Source organism: Pongo abelii, chromosome 7, assembly GCF_028885655.2.
Source record: "Pongo abelii isolate AG06213 chromosome 7, NHGRI_mPonAbe1-v2.0_pri, whole genome shotgun sequence".
Classification (NCBI taxonomy): Eukaryota; Metazoa; Chordata; class Mammalia; order Primates; family Hominidae; genus Pongo; species Pongo abelii.
In genome coordinates this window covers 139,640,734-139,663,693 of record NC_071992.2, presented here as the reverse complement: position 1 = coordinate 139,663,693, position 22,960 = coordinate 139,640,734, and the positions used below count along the sequence as shown (strand labels likewise).

General features: G+C 38.3%; 1 protein-coding gene across 4 annotated transcripts in view; it reads left to right on the top strand.

Annotated features, from left to right (window-relative positions):
* Positions 1-22,960, top strand: part of ATAD2 (ATPase family AAA domain containing 2) — a 121,025-nt gene that overhangs the window by 80,236 nt on the left and 17,829 nt on the right. For 2 of the 4 annotated variants that reach the window (XM_054560981.2, XM_024250666.3), the window contains 7 exons: positions 238-397; positions 2,476-2,598; positions 2,777-2,920; positions 8,176-8,565; positions 10,730-10,863; positions 13,672-13,800; positions 15,580-16,252. In XM_054560981.2, coding sequence (XP_054416956.2) covers positions 238-397; positions 2,476-2,598; positions 2,777-2,920; positions 8,176-8,565; positions 10,730-10,863; positions 13,672-13,800; positions 15,580-15,621 — 1,122 coding nt within the window. In that variant the 3' untranslated portion in view covers positions 15,622-16,252. 4 annotated transcript variants of the gene reach the window in all.

Sequence of the window (22,960 nt, the reverse complement as noted above, 5' to 3'; positions counted from 1 at the left end):
TGGGTGGCAATTGGATGAGGAAAGAATATAGGCTGTTACTGGAGAATACAGCTGCCCAAGGAATAGAAACAAATAACAAAAACAGCCTTAAATCAAGTGAAAGGTTTTATGTTAAATATATTATCATAATCTCTTACGTATTTATTCTCTGTGTCCTATATTGCCTGGCAGAGAAACTTGACTCACATGTTATGTTTAGAGTTAATTTCGTGATTTGATCATTTGCTTGAATTTTAGGTTCCTGATTATGTCACTGTAATAAAGCAACCAATGGACCTTTCATCTGTAATAAGTAAAATTGATCTACACAAGTATCTGACTGTGAAAGACTATTTGAGAGATATTGATCTAATCTGTAGTAATGCCTTAGAATACAATCCAGATAGAGATCCTGGAGGTGAGCATTAGTGAATTTTTTTTCAGGGGGTTGAGTTGGGGGGCAGCTAACACTTAGCGTTGATTTTTGTGTCAGGTGCTATATTATAAACATAATCAAAATACTATTTAATCCTCACAACAACCATTTTACAAATGGTAAAAATGAAGTGTAGAAACGTTAAAAACATTGCTGAAGGTCAAACTTCCAGGAAGGGACACAGTGAGAATTTGAATGCAGGTTTCTTTCATTCCCAAATCCCTGTTTATTAACAATTACACAAAATTGTAATAACAATTACACAAAATTGTGTAAATTACACAAAATTGTATACAAGACACAAAATGGCTTGTATACTTTGTATATCAGTGCTCTTCCTCAAAGTGGAAAAGTAGGCACTCTGTAATGAAATAGTTTTTAAAATATTCTATTAGTTAAGACCATTATAATTTTTATTACAAAAGCAATATAATATAGGGCTTACTAGTAGTAATATTTTAAAAAATCTAGTCCCCCATTTCCTTTCTCCAAAGGCAGACACTGTTAAGTTTGAGGATATCTTTTCAGACCTTTTTCTGTGCATATACCCTTTCTGCTCTCACCTATCCCCTCTATTAATATAAAATTTAATGGGTACAATGTATGTTATTTGGGTGCTGGATACCCCCAAAGCCCTGACTTCAGGTGCAGTCTGTGCCTGTAACAAAAATTACACTTGCACCCTATAAATTTTTACAAATTTTTAAAAATAAAATGTATAAAGGATTTTTAATGATATGTTTGTTCTGCAGCTTGTCCATTTCCAAGAAATGTTCTTTCTTGGGTGCTTATTTAATTTTTTGATGGCTTCCTGTTCTTACAGATGCAGAGTTCTTTAACTCTTACCAGTGGATACAAAGATACATTTTAAAAATAGTTGTTTTCTGTATTAATTTCTCCTCCAGTACATTGGCTTTCTGTTTTTAAATTGGTGGTGCTTGTTAGATTGATTAGTTTAGGAAACTACTAAAAATTTTTTCAACAATTGAAAAGCTTACTATTCTTTCCCTCCCAGTCCTCTAGCTCACCTTCCCTAGGCATTTCCCTGTAGTTCAGAGTTCTGGAGTTAAGCAGTAGGAAACAGACTAACAAGATGAGAACAGTCCATTGTATGTAGGAAGAAGAAACGAGGTACCCTGGAGGCAGAGGGCTTTCTCTGTTGCATTGCAATCATGCTGTTGCTGCTGCTCCCTTTCTGTCTATTGTGGCAATCTAAAATTACTTCAGGCTAGTGGTATCAAATGTTAGTGGACATCAGAATCACCTAAAAGACTTCATAAAATACGGATCACTGGACCCCATCTCTAGGGTTTCTGATTCTGTAGGTGTGGACCCTGAGAATTTGCATTTCTAATGAGTTTCCCAGTGACACTGATGCTGCTGAGTTCAGGAACCACTACTTAGACCTTGCCCTGACTTTCTTCAGGCCCAAATGCCATGTTAGAAAGCCCACTTCAACATTCTGTATGTAATGTACTATATAACCTGGGAGTGAATTTTGCAATCTCTTGTCCTTTGAGGAGGATTGATGTGGCTCAAGCAATCCTGCATTCACTCATTCCATCTTCTGCCTCAAATCATATTCCAGTTTGTAGTATTCATACTCTGAGCTTAGGATTTTCCCAGTGTTTCCTGTGGAGGGTTGCTTTTTCATTGTCTTTGTCTAGTTTCTTTGTCAATGCAATAACAACCTCCATAAATTTCTTGCAAAATTCTTTCACATTCTTTGTTCACTAATGACACTGATAGCCTTCTCTTTTTTGTTGTCATGTTTAATCTCTTGCTATTGATTGATTCTTTTTTTTTTCTGATATTTCAAAGGGATCTGAACAGGACAGAGCAGTAAAATTGTTTGGGTTTAGTTTGCCATATTGAATCAGATGTCCAGAACATTAGATTAGCACCTGAAACAGAATAGGACAATTCCAGTAACTTTTACTATTCTTGGTAAAAGTCAAAAGGAATTGTAAGAGCTACTATCTTAGCCTAATATGCTGAGTTTATTTTTGGTATGTTATTAAAAGGGAAATTAAAAATTACATTTTTTACTCACTTCATAGATCGTCTTATTAGACATAGAGCCTGTGCTTTAAGAGATACTGCCTATGCCATAATTAAAGAAGAACTTGATGAAGACTTTGAGCAGCTCTGTGAAGAAATTCAGGAATCTAGAAAGAAAAGAGGTAGGAAAGTGATTTGGTTGATTTGTACCAACCTAATATTATGAATGAATTTCAGAATATATGAATTTCAGAAGCATCTGAAAAGGATGCTTCAGATGTATTTTGTACTTTTAGTTAATCCTTCATGTAATTTTGAAATCTGGAAATCCTTTTGACATCCCACATATCTATTTATAAGGTTGTAGCTCCTCCAAATATGCCCCGTCTTACTACCATGTGATGCCAAAGCAAAATTCCACTCTTGTTGGTGATAAAAGATCAGACCCAGAGCAGAATGAAAAGCTAAAGACACCGAGTACTCCCGTGGCTTGCAGCACTCCTGGTAAGTACTCAAGTAGTTTTCATTTATGAAATTATAACTTTATTCTTTTCTAATACCATTAACTTTCTCCCTTATTTTCCTTTATTTGTGTTAATGCAGTGAATTACATTGATTTTGTTACTATTAAGACAACTTTGTATTCTTGAAATAAATCCAAGTTTATAATGTACGACTTGCAACCCAGAAGTCACCATCTAATTGTGGACTGTCTTGATTTGAAACTGATGTCTGTAAATTCTGGTCTATTTCCTACTCCCCCTTATTCTTAGAAGGTAACTCCACGTGTTACCTATTCAAAGCCTGTAGGGTTTTCTAAGGCCTGCCTTCCTTGGCAGACTTCTAATTCCAGTTTTTGTTCTTTAAGCCCCTTTGTCAGACTGCTCAGCTTCTCAGCCTCTGTTATTCATTTGTTTTCCCAGATTTTAGCACTGTAATTCCTCACTACCCTTTTTGTTTGTTTGTTTGTTTTTTTGAGACGGAGTCTCGCTCTGTCACCCATGCTGGAGTGCAGTGGTGCGATCTCGGCTCACTGCAACCGCTGTGTCCCAGGTTCATGCCATTCTCCTGCCTTAGCCTCCTGAGTAGCTGGGACTACAGGTGCCTGCCACCACGCCCGGCTAATTTTTTTTTTTTTTTTCGTATTTTTAGAGAGACGGGGTTTCACCGTGTTAGCCAGGATGGTCTGGATCTCCTGACCTCATGATCCACCCACCTCGGCCTCCCAAAGTGCTGGGATTACAGGTGTGAGCCACTGCGCCTGGCCATTCCTCACTACCTTTTTAGATCTCTGTGTGTGTGTTAAGGTTAGGCTTAGTGGTGTTTGCTGGGGTTGAAACTTCTATTGCAAGTTTGTCCATCCTCAGGTAATTGATTTGAGATAGATAAAGAATAAGCCCTTCTTTTGAAAAAATGGGAGGAGGCAGCTGGGAAAGGAAAGAGAAGAGAAGAAAATTATCAAGAGGCCTTCACTACCAGAATGCTGACAGTCAAATCAGCTTTAAGCAAGAATATATATGTGTGGAAATTGATGACATGGAAATTGGCTCCCTTAAAACAATTGTTTGATAGATACCCAACAGGATTACATATTTTGTGTCCACCAAAAGACATGTACAAGAATATTCAAAGAAGCAATATTCATAATATTAGGTTGGTACAAAAGTGGTTGTGGTTTTGCCATTAAAAGTCATGGTTCAACACTGGGGGTAACTCAAATGCCCATTACCAGTAGAATGGAAAGATATGAATTATTATACAGTGAGAATCCTTAAACGTCAACTACACACAACAGCATAGATGAACCTCCCAAACAATGTTGAGTGAATCCTAGATACATTCACATGTGAAATAAATTTTAAAATATATATTTAAAATTTTTATATATGTATGAAGTCAAAAATGGGCAAAACTAATCCATGGTGTTATAAATCAGGATATTGTTTACTTTTTAGGATATGACTAGAATTAGAATAAGGGTGATTTGGAATGTTAGTATATATTCTGTTTCTCAATCTGGGTGCTGATTATGTGAGTTTCTTCTGTTGGTGGATATTCATTTCATGTTTATGTTCTAAGTACAATTGACCCTTGAATAATACGAGTTTGAGGTACACAGGTCCACATATGTGTGGATTTTTTTTCAATAAATATCTTGGAAATTTTTTTGGAGCTTTGCAACAGTTTGAAAAAACTTGCAGATTGAATCACGTAGCCTAGAAATAGTGAAAAAATTAGGTATGTCACAGATGCATACAATATGTATAGACAGTAGTCTATTTTATCACCACCATAAAATATACACAAGTCTATTTTAAAAAGTTAAGATTTATCAAAACTTATCACACAAACACAGATTGTACATAGCACCATTTGCAGTCAAGAGAAATGTAAACAAATGTAAAGATTCAGTATTAAATCACAACTGCATAAAATTTACTGTAGTACATAACTTTACTACCGCAATTTCGGAGCCACCTCCTGTTGCTGTTGTGGTGAGCTCAAGTTTCGTGAGTATCTGCTTAAAACGATGTGTGATGCGGTGAGCAGTTGGCCTCTCCAGTAAATTGCTTATTGCAGTAAAAAGTGATTTGCGGTTCTCAAGTATTTTTTTGTGTGTTTAGTATAAAAAACCTTGAGTAACACCATAGGACACATAGGAGATGCCACTAGTAATGCTGGAAGTGCTCCCAAGAAGCAGAGAAAGTCATAACCTTCTAAGATAAAAGTTGAATTGTTTGATATGTACCATAGATTGAGGTCTGCAGCTGTAGTATCCTGCCCTTTCAAGACAAATGAATTCAGTATAAGGACCATTGTAAACAATAATAATAAAGAGCCAGGCGTGGTGGCTCACGCCTGTAAACCCAGCACTTTGGGAGGCTGAGGCAGGTGGATCACTTGAGGTCAAGAGTTTGAGACAAGCCTGGTCAACACAGTGAAACCCCGTCTCTACTAAAAATAAAAAAAATTAGCCAGGTGTGGTAGAGAGTGCCTGTAATCCCAGCCACTGGGGAGGCTGAGGCATGAGAATCACTTGAACCCAGGAGGTGGAGTTTGCAGTGAGCCAGATTGCATCACTGCACTCCAGCCTGGCCAACAAAGCGAGATCCTTGTCTCAAAAGAAAGAAAAGAATACCAGGCACAGTGGCTCACGCCTGTAATCCCAACACTTTGGGAGGTCAAGGTGGGCGGATTGCCTGAGGTCAGGAGCTCAAGACCAGCCTGGCCAATATGGTGAAAACCCGGCTCTACTAAAAATACAACTAGCTGGGCATGGTGGTGTGCGCCTGTAATCCCAGCTCCTCCTGTAATCCCAGCCCTCAAGGGACTGAGGCAAGAGAATTGCTTGAACCCAGTGGGGCAGAGGTTGCAGTGAGCCAAGATCGTGCCACTGCCTTCCAGCCTGGGCAATAGAGTGAGACTGTCTCAAAAAATAAAGAAAGAAAAGAAGGAAATTTCTGAAGCTGTTGTTGCAGCTACACTAGCAGATGCAAAAACTTTGTACTTTTTGTGAAATACCTTTTGTCTGATACTGAAAATGCAGCTTTTATCCGGATGCAAGATTGCTATAAGAAAGGCATACCTGTAGACTCTAATACAATTCAAGAAAAAATGAAGTCATTATATGACATAGCAGAAGGAATTTAATGCCAGCAAAAGATGGTTTGATAATTTTAGAAAGAGGTTTGGCTTAAAAAATATCAAGATAAGGCCAGACGCGGTGGCTCACGCCTGTAATCCCAGCACTTTGGGAGGCCAAGGTGGGCGGATCACGAGGTCATGTGATCGAGACCATCCTGGCTAACACGGTGAAACCTCATCACTGCTAAAAATACAAAAAGTTAGCCGGACGCGGTGGCGGGCACCTGTGTCCAGCTACTCGGGAGGCTGAGGCAGGAGAATGGCGTGAGCCCAGGTGGCGGAGCTTGCAGTGAGCCGAGATCACGTCACAGCACTCCAGTCTGGGTGACAGAGCAAGACTCCATCTCAAAAAAACATCAAGATAACAAGAGAAGCAGCTTCTGACAACCAAGAGGCAGCAGACAAGTTCCCAAACACCATTAAGAAAATCACTGGACGGAGGCCAGGCACTATGGCTCATGTCTGTAATCCCAGCACTTTGGGAGGCCAAGGTGGTAGGATTGCTTGAGGCCAGGAGTTTAAGACCAGCCTGGGCAACAGAGCAAGACCCCATCTCTAAAAAACAAACAAAACACTGGCCAGGCATGGTGGCACACATTTGTAGCCCTACCTTCTTGGGAGACTGAGGCAGGAGGATTGCTTGAGCCCAGGAGTTCAAGGCTGCAGTGAGCTATTGATTATGCCACAGCACTCCAGCCTGGGTGACAGAGCAAGACCCTGTCTCAAAAAAAAAAAAAGCCGCTGGGGAGAAAGGTAATCTTTCATTCTCCTTTGTCATTTCTGTTACCTAAAAGTTTTACCACTTCTTTCCAGGACTACTGCTGTGTGGTTATACTGCATCTAATCTAGACAGAATATTTAACCTCTCTGTACCTTAGTTTCTTCATCTGTAAAATGATGATGATAATGGTAGCAAACTTCATTGGGTTAAAGTGAAATTTTTTTTTTTTGAGACGGAGTCGTGTCACGCAGGCTAGAGTGCAGTGGCATGATCTCGATTCACTGCAAGCTCCACCTCCCAGGTTCACACCATTCTCCTGCGAGTAGCTGGGACTACAGGCACCGGCCACCACGCCCGGCAAATTTTTTTGTATTTTTTGTAGTGATGGGGTTTCACTGTGTTAGCCAAGATGGTCTCGATTTCCTGACCTCATGATCCGCCTGCCTCAGCCTCCCAAAGTGCTGGGATTACAGGCGTGAGCCACCGCTCCCGGCCAGGTTAAATTAAATTTTAATGAGTAAGCATACATAAGGGGCTTAGAAGAATTCCTAGTATATGCTTGATGCAGTGGCATACACCTATAGTTGTAGCTACTCAGGAGGCTGAGGTAGGAGGATCGCTTGAGCCCAGGAGTTTGGGGTTGTAGTGAGCCAAGACTGTGCTTCTGTATAGCCATTGCACTCCAGTCTAGGCAATGTAGTAAGATAGTTTCTAGTATATGATAAATGCTCAATAAGTGTAGCCTATTTCAAGTCTTGCCCTTCTTCCAGTCCATTTCTCATGCTGCTGCCAAAGTGATCTTTGCAAAATATGCGTTAGACAGATCATGTCAGTACCCTCCTTAAAATTATTCAAGATTAAAATTATTCAAGATAGGCCGGGCGCGGTGGCTCATGCTTGTAATCCCAGCACTTTGGGAGGCCAAGGCGGGCAGATCACGAGGTCAGGAGATCGAGACCATCCTGGCTAACATGGTGAAACCCCGTCTCTACTAAAAATACAAAAAGTTAGCTGGGCGTGGTGGCGGGCGCCTGTAGTCCCAGCTACTCAGAGAGGCTGAGGCAGGAGAATGGCGTGAACCCGGGAGGCAGAGCTTGCAGTGAGTCGAGATCGCACCACTGCACTCCAGCCTGGGCGACAGAGCGAGACTCTGTCTCAAAAAAAAAAAAAAAATTCAAGATAAAATCAAAATTTTGTTACCATTTTATGATCTGGGCCTTACCCACTTCTCCACCTTCTCACAGTATGCTTTATTCTTGTTTCTGTATTTTAATCATACAAAACTACTGTGGTTTCTCACTATTTATCCTTTCATATATCAGGGTTTTTCACTCTTTGAATTTTAGAAAATGGTTGAATGTTCTTTCATCATTTTTCTTTAAATTTCTTGAAGCTCAGTTGAAGAGGAAAATTCGCAAAAAGTCAAACTGGTACTTAGGCACCATAAAAAAGCGAAGGAAGATTTCACAGGCAAAGGATGATAGCCAGAATGCCATGGATCACAAAATTGAGAGTGATACAGAGGAAACCCAAGACACAAGTGTAGATCATAATGAGACCGGAAACACAGGAGAGTCTTCAGTGGAAGAAAATGAAAAACAGCAAAATGCCTCTGAAAGCAAACTGGAATTGAGAAATAATTCAAATACTTGTAATATCGAGAATGAGCTTGAAGACTCTAGGAAGACTACAGCATGTACAGAATTGACAGACAAGATTGCTTGCAATGGAGATGCATCTAGCTCTCAGATAATACATATTTCTGATGAAAATGAAGGAAAAGGTACGTCTTTTTCAATTAAAATAATTTACTAATTTTAAAAGATATTTCAAAGTTTCTAAACACCTAATTGCATCTTAGGTTATTGCTTTTTGCTTGCCTTTCAGAGAGCAGATGTTAGTTAATTAGAAAACAACAGCATCATCTTTACTATTGAGCTAGTAAGGATAGTTACAAGCTGTGGCATCAAACAGACCTAGATTTGAGCCTCCAGTTCACTACTTAGTAGCTTGTGACCTTTGGCAAGATACTTAACTTGTCAGCCTGTTTGCTCATCTGCAAAATTGGGGTAGATAAGATAGTTGCTTGGTAATGAGGTATTTTGAAGATTAAATGTAACAAACTAAAGCATATGATACCCTTTCATTTTTAAGCAAGATAAGAGTGCTATGATTCTTGCTGAGTGGTATGAACGACTCTTACCCCAATCATTTTTCTATCCCTTATTGTAGGTTAAGTCCAAGATTATTTATATTTATTCCACTGATCCTGCTCCCCAAATTTTCTATTTAGAATTGTCCTCATTTGGATCTGCTGGAGCCCTTGACAGTAGATTTGTTTGGATTTTAGAAAAGCCAAACATTATTTAATCATACAAAGCAAAATAGTGGATAATGGGGCCAAAAATTTATTTTGGTCAAAAATAAGCATTGACTAAGTTAATGGACTTTTTTTTTTTAGTGGCTGATACACTGAATGCAAGCCTTTTGCAAGGGCTTCTTTGACATGAGTTCTAAGCGTGTTTGAATAATTAGCAATAATAGACTAGGATATACTTTCTAGTATGAATATTTTAAATGTTAATCTTCTGGCTGTATAATATGTTTTGTTTTGAATCAGATTTGTTTTATTTTTCTCTTATTGTTTTCTTTTTAAAAAGAATACTATTTAGCTGTACAGGTACTTGCTTCGATATCAAGAAGTCTGAGTTCTTATCCTGGCTTTCATAACAATTAGATGTATATCCTTAGAAAAGTCTCTTCATGGTCAGGCGCGGTGGCTCACGCCTGTAATCCTAACACTTTGGGAGGCTGAGGTGGGTGGATCACGAGGTCAAGAGTTCGAGACCAGCCTGGCCAATATGGTGAAACCCCGTCTCTACTAAAAATACAAAAATTAGCTGGGTGTGGTGGCTCACGCCTGTAGTCCCAGCTGCTCTGGAGGCTGAGGCAGGAGAATCGCCTGAACCCAGGAGGCAGAGGCAGAGGTTGCAGTGAGCCGAGATCATGCCACTGCACTCCAGCCTGGGTGACAGAAAGACTCCATCTCAAAAAAAAAAAAAAAGAAAGAAAAGTCTCTTCACCTCTCCTGGCCTTATTTTTCTCGTTTATCATTGAATGTATTGTTCTAAATCATGGATCAGCAGACTTCTTTAAAGAACCAAATACCAGATAGTTAAATACTTTAGCTTACACAGGGGCCCGTACAATCTTGGTCTCTGTGACAACTACTCAACCCTGCTGGGAAAACTACATTGACAGTAGATAAAATGGATATGGCTGGGTTGGTTGGTTTGTTTTGAGAGTCTTGCTCTGTCATCCAGGCTGGATTTCAGTGGCATGATCTTTGCTTACTGCAACTTCTGCCTCCTCGGCTCAAACGATCCTCCAACCTCAGCCTCCCAAGCAGCTGGGACTATAGGCATGTACCACCATGCACAGCTAATTTTGTTGTTGTTGTTGTTGTTGTTAAGAGATGGGGTTTTTCCATGTTGCCCAGGCTGGTTTTGAACTCCTGTACTCAAGGGATTCACCTGCCTTGGCCTCCCAAAGTGCTGGGATTACAGGCAGGCTGTGTTCTAATAAAACGTAATTTACAGTGGTAGGCCAGATTTTGACCATGGATGGTATTTTACAACCCCTGTTCTAGATTATTGAGGTCCCTTCTAGCTTTTCAGTTCTGTGTGTCTTGTGCTCAAGTAGAAGACAGAATTCTAACCTGTTGAGAATCCCTTTGAAATACTCAGTATGAAACCTACTTCTCAAACTGTCCTTAATTTTTGAGTGTATGAGTGGCAGTATCTTAATCTTATAACAGAACGAGTTAATAAGCCAGAATTGCTGTTTATGTCCTTAGTAAACATGCCCTGTTTAATCTGCCTAATATTATTATTTAGGCATCATAATATCTATGGACCAAATAATAATTATTTGATTTTTCATTCTAGAAATGTGTGTTCTGCGAATGACTCGAGCTAGACGTTCCCAGGTAGAACAGCAGCAGCTCATCAGTGTTGAAAAGGCTTTGGCAATTCTTTCTCAGCCTACACCCTCACTTGTTGTGGATCATGAGCGATTAAAAGTATGTAAACTGAAATCATAATGCTTTTACTCTGCAGATTAGTAATCCCCAAACACTGGCTTGTGACTAGTAGCATTCTGGCTACATGGGATTTACATGAAAAAGTAAAACTTTTTTTTCCTCCAAGCTTCCCTTTACTGTTCTTCTCCTTCCCCTGTTCCAAATTAAGAATAGGTCAGGCGCAGTGGCTCACGCCTGTAACCCCAGCACTTTGGGAGGCTGAGGTGGGCGGATCACCTGAGGTCAGGAGTTCGAGACCAGCCTGGCCAACAGTGTGAAACCCTGTCTTTACTAAAAATAAAAAATTAGGCTGGGCGCAGTGACTCATGCCTGTAATCCCAGCACTCTGGGAGGCCGAGGTGGACGGATCACGAGGTCAGGAGATTGAGACCATCCTGGCTAACATGGTGAAACCCCATCTCTACTAAAAATACAAAAACAAAATTAGCTGGGCATGGTGGCTGGCGCCTGTAGTCCCAGCTACTTGGGAGGCTGAGACAGGAGAATGGCATGAACCCGGGAGGTGGAGCTTGCAGTGAGCTGAGGTTATGCCACTGCACTCCAGTCTGGGCGATAGAGCGAGACTCTGTCTCAAAAATAAATAAATAAATAAATAAATAATAGATAAAATAAAAAATTAGGTGTGGTGGTGGGCACCTGTATTCCCAGCTACTGGGGAGGCTGAGGCAGGATAATCACTTGAACCCGGAGGCGGAGGTTGCAGTGAGCCGAGATCGTGCCCTCCAGCCTGGGTGACAAGAGCAAAACTCTGTCTCAAAAAAAAAAAAGAATTATTACTATTATTTTTTAATATAAAATAGATTTTTAATTCTTAAAAAAAATAGACAAAGTCTCACTATGTTGCCCAGTCTGGTCTCGAACTCCTGAGCTCAAGTAATCCTCCCACCTCAGCCTCCCAAAGTGCTAGGATTATAGGCATGAGCCACCATGCCTGGCCCAAAATTAAGAATTATATCCAAGGATCTGTGGTAGGAATCAGAGAGAAAATAGCTAAGTGATTCTGGTAGCTGCCAGGTTATCTGTTGCTCATTGTATTCCCCTGCCTGTTCCCCTAAATTCAATTTTCATCCTAACCACTGTAATAAAATGACATCCCAATAGCTAATAATACTTGACTTTGTTAAATTGAATTCTTCTTGCCATATCTGTAACACTTGACACTATAGATAACTCTTCTTCCTTGACTGTTGTGTCCTTAAATCATCCTTGCCTTCAACTACTTGTGTAAGCTCCTCAGGGTTTTTCTGATCATTTGCTCTATTATTCTGTACTTTTGGAATAGCCATCACCTCTGTAACGGTGATCCTACATCTGGAACCCCACACCCTGACACACCTAAACAACAGTCTTATCTCCTCAACCAACAACTTGGATGTGTTACAGTTGCCTTAACATATTTGAAATAAGATTGATTTCTTGCCCCTTTCCTTCAAAAGTAAAAACATTTTGCATCCCAATTCCAATTTGCCTGTTTTATTTTGGCCACATTTCAAGTCTGAAAACATTATACATCTATCAAAGATACATTATTTGTAATACAGATAAGAGTTTTGGCATTTTAGAGGGAAATCTGCCCTGTTTAAGTACAAAGTGAACCTGTTAGTACTAATGAACTTAGGAGAGCCTTTCTCTTGAATGTAGCAGAGCTAGTAAGAACTTGATGTCTACACTTGTTAGAGAAGGAAGCAGCAATATTCCTGGAGTAGTTTCAGAAAACTGTAGTCTTTCTGAAAAACTCTATTAAAAAATATGTGTGGAACTGAAAGCCTATGTAAATCTCTTGACAGTGAAATGTATTCCTAGTGCTGAAACAGGAACTTGTGTGTAAGTTCACCGTGTTATGTTGTTTGGGGTTAAGAGTAGCAATTATTATTCCACTTAATTTTTATAAATGTTACAGCTTTGTTCTGCTCAGTATACATGTATATCATTCAGAGTCAATTAAATTCATTACTGAGACTATTTCAATTTTTACTTTTTCTGATAATATAACCCATCAAAATAGACTATGTAATAGTACCGTATATCCATTAGGCATGCAATAAATAATGGCCTTTTATGAGAGGATATACTTGCTATAGAAAAATTTGCATAAAGGATGTAGTTGGAGGTGACTATTTAATGTATTAAATTGCAGTTTTTAACTTGCTGATCTAAATTATTGGTCCCATACATTGTTTTTATGACCATTACCTATGGCCATTTTAGTTGGTTTTTACTTAACTGTAATGTGTTTTTGTTAATTATGAGGTAATGGCAGCATATTCTGGTAGGGCCAGACTTGAAGAATTACAGAAATCCAGTAAGTCCACCATTTTAGTCATAAGAAAAAAACACTTAGCAGATGGAAAATCCTTTTTATATAAGAACCCTGAAGTGGTGAGGTAGTTCACCATTTATGTAGTATCTTTTTTAGTTTCACATAATAAAATTAGTTAAAATGTACTTATACTATCATAAAATCTCCTGCAAAAAAACTTTGCTTTTCTCCTGTTAATCTAAATTGAGGTTAGTTTTTGTTTGTAGATGCTTATGGCTAGACTTAGAATTGGCAATCCCCTCAGCTCTAGTTTTTAGAATATAAGTTACTCAAGGTCAAGGCCAGGATTATAGCTAGACTTAAGTACATTTAAATGTCAGAGCCACTGCCAGAGGCTGCCCTGTGTCATCAGATGGCTTGGTCTACCCTCTGTCAGGCTTGTAATAATTCCCCAAACCTTCTAAATTAAGTATCTTGTCTGAGGAAGTTTCTCTCTCACACATATTGACACTCATATTTTCTTTTAGAATCTTCTGAAGACTGTTGTTAAAAAAAGTCGAAACTACAACATATTTCAGTTGGAAAATTTGTATGCAGTAATCAGCCAATGTATTTATCAGCATCGCAAGGACTATGATAAAACATCACTTATTCAGGTAAACTCTTGAGTGAAAACCTTTTACAAATGCTTTTATGGTCACATTAATATATCACTTATGTAGGATTGTTGAGGCTTTGTTTAATCTGTGTAAGAAGAAACTGATTGTAAGAACTTAAAGACCATCTTTCTATTTCCAAAGTTGATGTCCCATTCCATAAAGATCATTTTTAATATGTGGATTATGAACTATTTCTAAATGCAGGTTGAGTTTAGTATTTTTCCAATCTAGAACTTAATTAGTTTATTTATTTATTTATTTAGAGACAGGGTCTCTGTCGCCCAGGCTGGAGTGCAGTGGTGCCATCTCAACTCACTCACTGCAACCTCCACCTCCCAGGTTCAAGTGATCCTCCTGCCTCAGCCTCCCAAGTAGCTGGGACCACAGGCACCTGCCATCATGCCCAGCTAATTTTTGTGTTTTTTGTAGAGATGAGGTTTCACTATGTTGCCCACGCCGATATTGAGCTCCTGAGCTCAAGCCATTCAGCCACCTCAGCCTCCCAAAGTACTGGAATCACAAACGTGAGCCACTGCACCCAGCCAGTAGTTTGTGTCTTTAATAAATAGTGGAACATAAACTATGAATACCCTTTTTGTGTGTATGTATTAATGAAGAATAATAGCTTCTTTTAAGACTTGTCAGCCAGGCACAGTGGCTCATGCCTGTAATCCCAGCACTTTGGGAAGCCAAGGCGGGTGGATTGCTTGAGCCCAGGAGTTCAAGACTAGCCTGGCCAACATGGGGAAATCCCATGTCTACTAAAACAACAAAAACTAGCCAGATGTGGTGGTGTGCACCCATAGTCCTAGCTACTCGGGTGGCTGAGGCATGAAAATCACTTGAACCCGGGAGGCAGAGGTTGCAGTGAGCCGAGATCAAGCTACTGCACTCCAGCCTGGCCGACAGAGTAAGACTGTGTATGAAAAAAAAAAAAAAGAAAAAGACTTATGTACTTAATCTTCCTTTATAGTAGGTATTAGAGTGTTAATTAGAGCATTAATATTTATTTTTGAGATAGGATCTTTCTGTGTCACCCAGGCTGGAGTGCAGTGGCAAGAACATAGCTCACTATAACCTGGAACTCCTGAGCTCAGGCAATCCTGCCTCATCTTCTCAAGTAACTGAGATTATAGGCAAGCGCCACCACACTGGGCTAATTTTTAAATTTTTTGTAGAGATGGAGGTTTTGCTGTGTTGCCTAGGATGGTCCCAAATTCCTAGCTCCAAGCAGTCCTCCCGCCTCAGCCTCCCAAAGTGCTGGCATTAACAGGCAGGAGCCACCATGCCTGGCCTTATTATTTTTAATAACAGATCATTTCACTAGAGAGTGCTAAATTTTAAAAAAAGATATTACTTACATATGCATATTATTGGTAACTACAAAATATAAAAATGATACCCATTAGTATATATATAGTATTTAATATACCTACTAAAGTATACTATGTAGTATATATATAATATTGATACCTACAAAGTGTAAAATACTAAACTCTTTAACTACATCAGTACCTTGATTAATACTATTTGAATTTAACATAAGATGAATGCACCCCAGACTCATTTCAAAGTTATTTAAATAATAAAGTCCTACAGGTAAAATGTTTATGTGGCAGTCTTAAATATTGAACTGAATGTTTATTTTCACTATCAAATATATACATGAATATTAATATTCTTAAGGTTGTTTACTGAAAAAAAACAGTAATGAAATGTTTCTTTAGCTTATTCCATATTGAAACTTACTATTTGCTCTTCGTCCCCTTTATCTAGAAAATGGAGCAAGAGGTAGAAAACTTCAGTTGTTCCAGATGATGATGTCATGGTATCGAGTATTCTTTATATTCAGTTCCTATTTAAGTCATTTTTGTCATGTCTGCCTAATTGATGTAGTATGAAACCCTGCATCTTTAAGGAAAAGATTAAAATAGTAAAATAAAAGTATTTAAACTTTCCTGATATTTATGTACATATTAAGATAAATGTCATGTGTAAGATAACTGATAAATATTGGAACTTTGCTAGAACAAGACCCTGTAGTAATAGTAATAATAGTTGAAGTTTGGAACTCTTAATAAAGTTATTTTGGTAACTAATGTTTTACAGCACTTAAGAATAATTAGCAGCGTTAAATTTTGTTTGTATTAAGCACTTTTAATTTTATCCTTCCTAAAAATAGTTTATTGTATCAGACAAGAAACTTACTTAACCATTGTGTCCTTCCCATCTTTTTTGTCATCTTTGTTTTCTCTAAATGCCCTCCTCCCAATCTGCCTTGAGATTCCCTTGTCTTCACTTAAAAGCCAGAGTGCAAGTCATGATTTGCGGGAGGGCTCTTGAACAACTTCTGGCTGCACCACAATTCTGTACTTGAGTATCACAGTTATTGTTTTTGAGACGAACATTTTTATAATTCTAATTTGGGTTAATAAAGATTTTAAATATTTCTTGGTTTACTTTTGTAATTATATACACAACAAATGTATTAATAACTACCTTGTTAAATACCTTTTAATAGCACAAAGTTTTTATATTTGCAAGCTGTTGATATCTTTCTAAAATTGTGTTTAGGCTATATTCTATTGATACTTTTTATATACAATTTTATAAATATAAATATAATTTTATATTAATGATACCAAAAATACATTTCTTAAGGTTAAAAGCATGCACTTCCATGCATACTTGCTTTTGGGGAGAGTGGGGAGAAGACATTCTAATAATTAGTTTGTGAAATAGCTTCTATTGGAAACCTTTTGAGGGGAATAAGGAATGGTCATCTAAAATGAGAGATTCTGGATTTTAATGCAGTTCAAAGTTGAGCTGTATTTTTGTTGTTGATTTATCTGGATATTGTTTTTAAAGCCTTCTAAAACCCAGTAAATTCAATACCTTAATTAGTAGATACTGTCTTATGTAATGCATAAAGCAATGCCAGTCACTGAGAACATTTAAATATGTCTATATTCCTGGAGATACACATTCCCATTTTTGTTGGTTTATTATAAATTATTCTTCTAGATGCATCTTTTATAACTAGGATTTCATTTTGTGTGTATAGCTTATGTAATAAATTTTAAAGGTGAAAACTGTCTCAAATTTGTTTCTATTTCTTAAGATTTTAAAACATAGCAAAGATAATTCAGTGCAAAAGAAGTGTAAAGTCTGTTCTTTCATATATTACTGTGCAAATTTAAAGTGCTGTTGACACTGGAATGTTTATATGGTACATGTATTTTAGGTACAATGACTAAAGTGCTTCCTGAAATGTCTTCTACAGATTTTAGAAGTGTTATGTCTACATTCCTATGTAGAGTTTGAAAACCATGCTGAAATTGCAGTGTTGAATGTTATCTCTCATTTGTTGCTCAAAAGTGCAGTTAAGGCAAGAAAAACAAAAGGAACTCAGAAAGGAAAAAGTGAAATTCTCTTTATTTACAAATGACATGATTTTATATGTAGGAAATCCTTTTTTGAGACAGTCTCGCTCTGTTGCCTAGGCTGGAGTGCAATGGCATGATCTCGGCTCACCACAACCTCTTCCTCCCAGGTTCAAGCGATTCTCCCGCCTCAGCCTCTTGGGTAGTTGGGACCACAGGCACATACCACCACGCCCGGCTAATTTTTGTATTATGTAGGAAATCCTAAAGAATCCACAAAAAATCTGTTAGAGGTAATAAAAGAACTCAGCAGGCTGGATGTGGTGGTGCATGCCTGTAATCCCAGAACTTTGGGAGGCCAACGTGAGTGGATCACTTGAGCTCAGGAGTTTAGGGCCAGCCTGGACAACATGGTGAAACCTTGTCTCTACAAAAAAATACAATCATTAGCTGGGCATGGTGGCACATACTTGTAGTCCCAGCTGTTCCCTGGGAGGCTGAGGCAGGAGGTCAAAGCTTGAGCCCAGGAGGTCAAAGCTGCAGTGAGCCAAGATTGCACTACTGTACTTCAGCCTGGGTGGCAGAGTGAGACTCTGTCTTTTAAAAAAAAAAAAAACAGCAGAGTTACAAGATAGAAAACATACTAAAATCAGTTGTATTTCTATATACTAGCAATGAACAGTCCCAAAGGAAAATTATGAAAGCAATTTTACTTATAATAACATCTAAAACAGTAAACACCTAGGAATAAATTTAACCAAGGATATATAAGAACTTACATACTGATAACTACAAACTGTTGCCAAAAGAAATTAAGTAAGACCTAAATAAACAGAAAGACAGCCTGTATTCATGGTTTGGAAGACAGTACTGGTAAGATGGCAGTAATCCCCAAAGCGACTACAGATTCAATGCAATTTCCATCAAAATCCCAACGGCCTTTTTTTGAAAAATAGGAAAGTAAATCCTAAAAATCATGATGTATTGCAAGTACCCTGAATAGCCGAAAAAATCTTGAAAAAGGAGAGAACTCACTTCCTGACTTTGAAACTTACTACAAAGCTACATATATTAAAGCGGTATAATACAGGCATAAGGCTAGACATATAGGTCAATGGTATAGAAAGTCCAGGAATAAACCAATATATCTATGGTCACTTGATTTTCAACAAGAGTGCCCACATCTATTCAATAGGAAAGAACCATTTCTTCAACAGATGGTGCTGGGACAACTGGATATTCACATGCGAAAGAATGAAGTTAGATCCCTATCTGAGAATAGCTAATACGTGCTGGGCTTAATACCTAGGTAATGGGTTGATGTGTGCAGCAAACCACCATGGCACACGTTTACCTGTGTAACAAACCTGCACATCTTACACATTTACCCCAGAACTTAAAAGTTGATTTAAAAAAAAAAAAACACAACAAAATGGATTAAAGACCTAAGTTGAATAGCTAAAAGTAAAATTCTTAGAAGAAAACAAGGACATTTTCATGAACTTGAGTTTGGCAATTAGATAAATTGGACTTCATTTTAAGCATTTAAAAGCAAAATTTAAAAGCGTCATTTAAAAGCAAAATTTTAAAACTTTGTGCTTCAACAAATAATGTATATAACTCCTAAAACTCAACAACAAAAAGACAACCCAATGGATGTGGATGTTTTTGATGACAGTAACAATATTTAGGATACCAGGCAAATATTTTGGAAGATACCTATTTTGGAATAGTCTAATGTTTTTCTCATGACCAGACCAGGGTTATGGGTTTGTGGAAAGGAAGATCACAGAGGCAAAGTGGTCATATCAAGGTTGCCTACTAGTGATGTGATTTTTGACTATTGGTTGACTTTGATCACCAAGTTAAGTAGTATTTCTCAGGTTTCTCCACTGAAAAATTAATCTTTTCTGAACTATACTTCTCTCTTTTGAACTGTACTCTGAAAAGAAGTCACACAATGAACAGCCCACTCTTAAGGAGTGAGGAGTTATACTCTGCCATTTATTTTTAGGCCAGTTCTATCAGTGATCTGTAAATGTACACATTGTAGAGTTAATTGAGCTTATTTTAGACTTGTGTCTTCTCCCTACTACTCCCCACCTTATACACAGTATTTTGTTGTTCAAAGTAATGTAATTAAGAGATTGCTTCCTGACATTGAGGAAAAGATTGCCAACTTGCCTTCTAATGTACATTCTTCCGTTATTTGTAACAAAGTCCCATTTGGAAAATTATGTTTCATCCATTGCAGCAAAATATGGCCATGTGACTAAATTCTAGCCAATGAGATAGGGAATTGCACACAGTTTCTAGGAAAGCTCTCTGGAAGGGCAAGGATGAGAGTACTTTCTGCCTTCTGAGCTTCCTATACACACACACACACACACACACATATATATATATATATATACACAGTAAGAAGCATCTCTGTGTATGTGTGTGTGCATGATAATTTTAGGGAATTGCTGTTCAGTATTCTTGAGTGGATCTCTGTTACTGATAGTGGAATGTAATTCTTAACCAGTAAAAGCATATAAAATAAATATGTATTTTTTTCAACTTTCATTTACTATAAGCAGCAGATCCTGAGCAAGGCCTTTAGAGACCCTTAAGCATAAAAAATATTGTCTCCAATTCTTATATGTATTTTGTATTTATTGTTAACATCTTTATTGAGGTATAATTTATATATCATAAAATTCACTGATCTTAACAGTACAATTTAATGATTGTTAGTAAATTTACAGAGTTGTGCAACTATCAGCATAAATCAGTTTTAGAACATTTCCATCTCCCCAAAAGAGAGATTTGCAATCTCTTCCTCATGCCCATTTGCAGTCAGGCCTCCTACCCCCAATCCCAGGCATTCCCTAACCTACTTTCTGTCTCTATAGATTTGCATTTTCTGGACAGTTCATGTAAATGAAATAATATATAGTCTTTTATATCTGGATTCTTTCACTTAACATAATGTTTTTGAAATTCATCAGTGTTGTAGCATGTATCAGTAATCTGTTATGTTGTATTGTGGGATAGTATTTCACTGGATGGATAGGCCCCTTTTGCCTATTCATCTACAGTTGATGGACATTTGGATTGCTTCACATTTTGGCTAATATGAATAGTACTGCTGTGAACATTTACATGCAAGTCTTTGTGTGACTTATGTTTTCATTTCTCTTGGATAGATACTTGGGACTAGAATTGCAGAATTATATGGCAAATTTATGATTATCTTAAACTGCTCTCCGAAGAGGCTGCTCCATTTTACATTTCCATTGGCACTATATGAGAGTTCCACCTTGTCCACATTCGTACCACCCTTGTTATCATCTGTCCTGTTTTTGTTGTTTGCCTTTTTGTGTGTGTGTGTGAGACAGAGTCTTGCTCTAACACCCAGGCTGGAGTGCAGTGGCGCAATCTCAGCTCACTGCAACCTCTGCCTCCCGGGTTCAAGCGTTTCTCCTGCCTCAGCCTCCTGAGTAGCTGGAACCACAGGCACTCACCACCATGCCCAGCTAACTTTTGTATTTTTACTAGAGACAGGGTTTTGCCATGTTGGTCAGGCTGGTCTCGAACTCCTTGCCTTAAGTGATCCTCCTGTCTCAGCCTCCCAAAGTGCTGGGGTTACAAGGCATGAGCCACCAGGCCTGGCCTTGTCTGCTTTTAATAGCCATGCAGGTGGGTACAAAGTGGTACTCTTTATGGTTGTTAACTGCATTGCTCTAATGATTAATGATGTTGAGAACATTTTTCATGTACTTATTAGCCATTCATATATCGTCTTTGGTGAAATGGCCTTTTGAATATTTTGACCATTTTTTAATTGTTTCCTTATTATTGAGTTATGAGAGTCTTTATGTATTCACTTATTTTCAAGAGAGTTGCCAAGGTAGTTGGGAAAAAATAGTTATTTTTTAACAAATGGTGCTGGATTAATTGGATATTCACATGCAAAAAAAAGATGAAATTAGATCCTTACCTCACACCACATAAAACATTAACTCAAAATTGATCAGAGACCTGTCTATAAGAGCTAAAACTATAAAACTTTTAGAAGAGAGGATAAGAGAAAATCATCATGCTCTTACTTTCTTTTTTCTTTTTTTTTTTTTTTTTTTGAGACGGAGTTTCGCTCTTGTTGCCCAGGCTGGAGTGCAATGGTGCAATCTCAGCTCGCTGCAACCTCTGTCTCCCAGGTTCAAGTGATTCTCTTGCCTCAGCCTCCCGAGTAGCTGGGATTACAGGCATGCGCCACCACACCCAGCTAATTTTTTTGTATTTTTAGTAGAGACAGGATTTCTCCATGTTGGTCAGGCTGGTCTCAAACTCCTGACCTCAGGTGATGTGCCCACCTCGGCCTCCCAAAGTGCTGAGATTACAGGCATGAGTCACCACGCCCAGCCAATCTCTTTTTTCTATAGCTTCATATTTGAAGTGACACATGATCTTAAGTTAGGCAAAAAGTTCTTAGATATACTAAAATCACAATCCATAAAAAACACAAAAAATGATCAATTGAACTTCAAAATTAAAACCATTTACACTCTCTGTATTTTCTCTATATATGTAGAGGGTCCTCGGCAATGACATTAAAAGAGAAAAGTTGCCAATTTCAGCTATTAGTTGATTACAATTGGAAATATCTGGATTTTTCAGGTAATGTAGGGATGCTGTCGAGGCCGAAGAGAATAGTTTGTTTTTTTGAAATGCAGTGGCACAATCTTGGCTCACTGCAACCTTCACCTCCCTGTTCAAGCTATTTTCCTGCCTCAGCTTCTCAAGTAGCTGGGATTACAGGTGTGTGCCACCACACCTGGCTAATTTTTGTATTTTTAGTAGAGATAGGGTTTAACCATGTTGGCGAGGCTGGTCTCAAACTCCTGACCTCAGGTGATCCACCCACCTCGGCCTCTTAAAGTGCTGGGATTACAGGGGTGAGCCACCGCACCCAGCTCAGAAGAGTGTTTTTACAGTTCATATGTCGCACAAAACCTTTGTGGTAAGATGAGAAATTACCCCCTTCCCCACTCCCAAAGATATCTTTGTCCTAATCCCTGAAAACTGTGAACGTTACAATATATGGCAAAACAAAAAAGGAGGAAGGGTTTCTTTTAGATTTTGAGATCTTGAAATGGGAGATTATCCTGGAGATTACCTCTGTGGGCCCCAAATCAATCACATGTATCCTTATAAAAGGAGAGCAGAGGAAGACTTTATGCAGAAGGGAGGCTGTGAAACCACAGAGTCGGAGATTGGTGTCCTGCAGCCACAAGCCAAGGTAATGTCAGCAGCCAACCACCAGAAGCTGAAGAAGCACACAACATTCTTCCCTAGATCCTCCAGAGTAGTGCAGCCCTGTCAATCCCTCGATTTTGGCCTAATGATACTGATTTCAGATTTCTGTCTCCAGAACTGTGAAAGAATTTTTTAAACCACCAAGATTGTGGTAACTTGTTACAACGTTTACAGAAAACTAATACAACCTTACACCAACTACCAACACAAAACTGCCATTTTATAAACAATGCCTTTTCTTGCACCATGTATCCCAGAACTTAAAGTATAATTTTAAAAAATGATAAAAGAAAAAAATGCCTTTTCTCTCCTCAGGGCTTCTGTTCAGGCTATATCCTCTGCCAGCAATAATTTTTCTCACCCACTCTCAACTCTCCTTTCACTTGACTACTTTAGGCATCAGAGATGGTCCAGAAAGATCTCCCTAATTCTTCAGGCTAAATTGGGAACTTTTAATTTCTCATAGCTTCCTG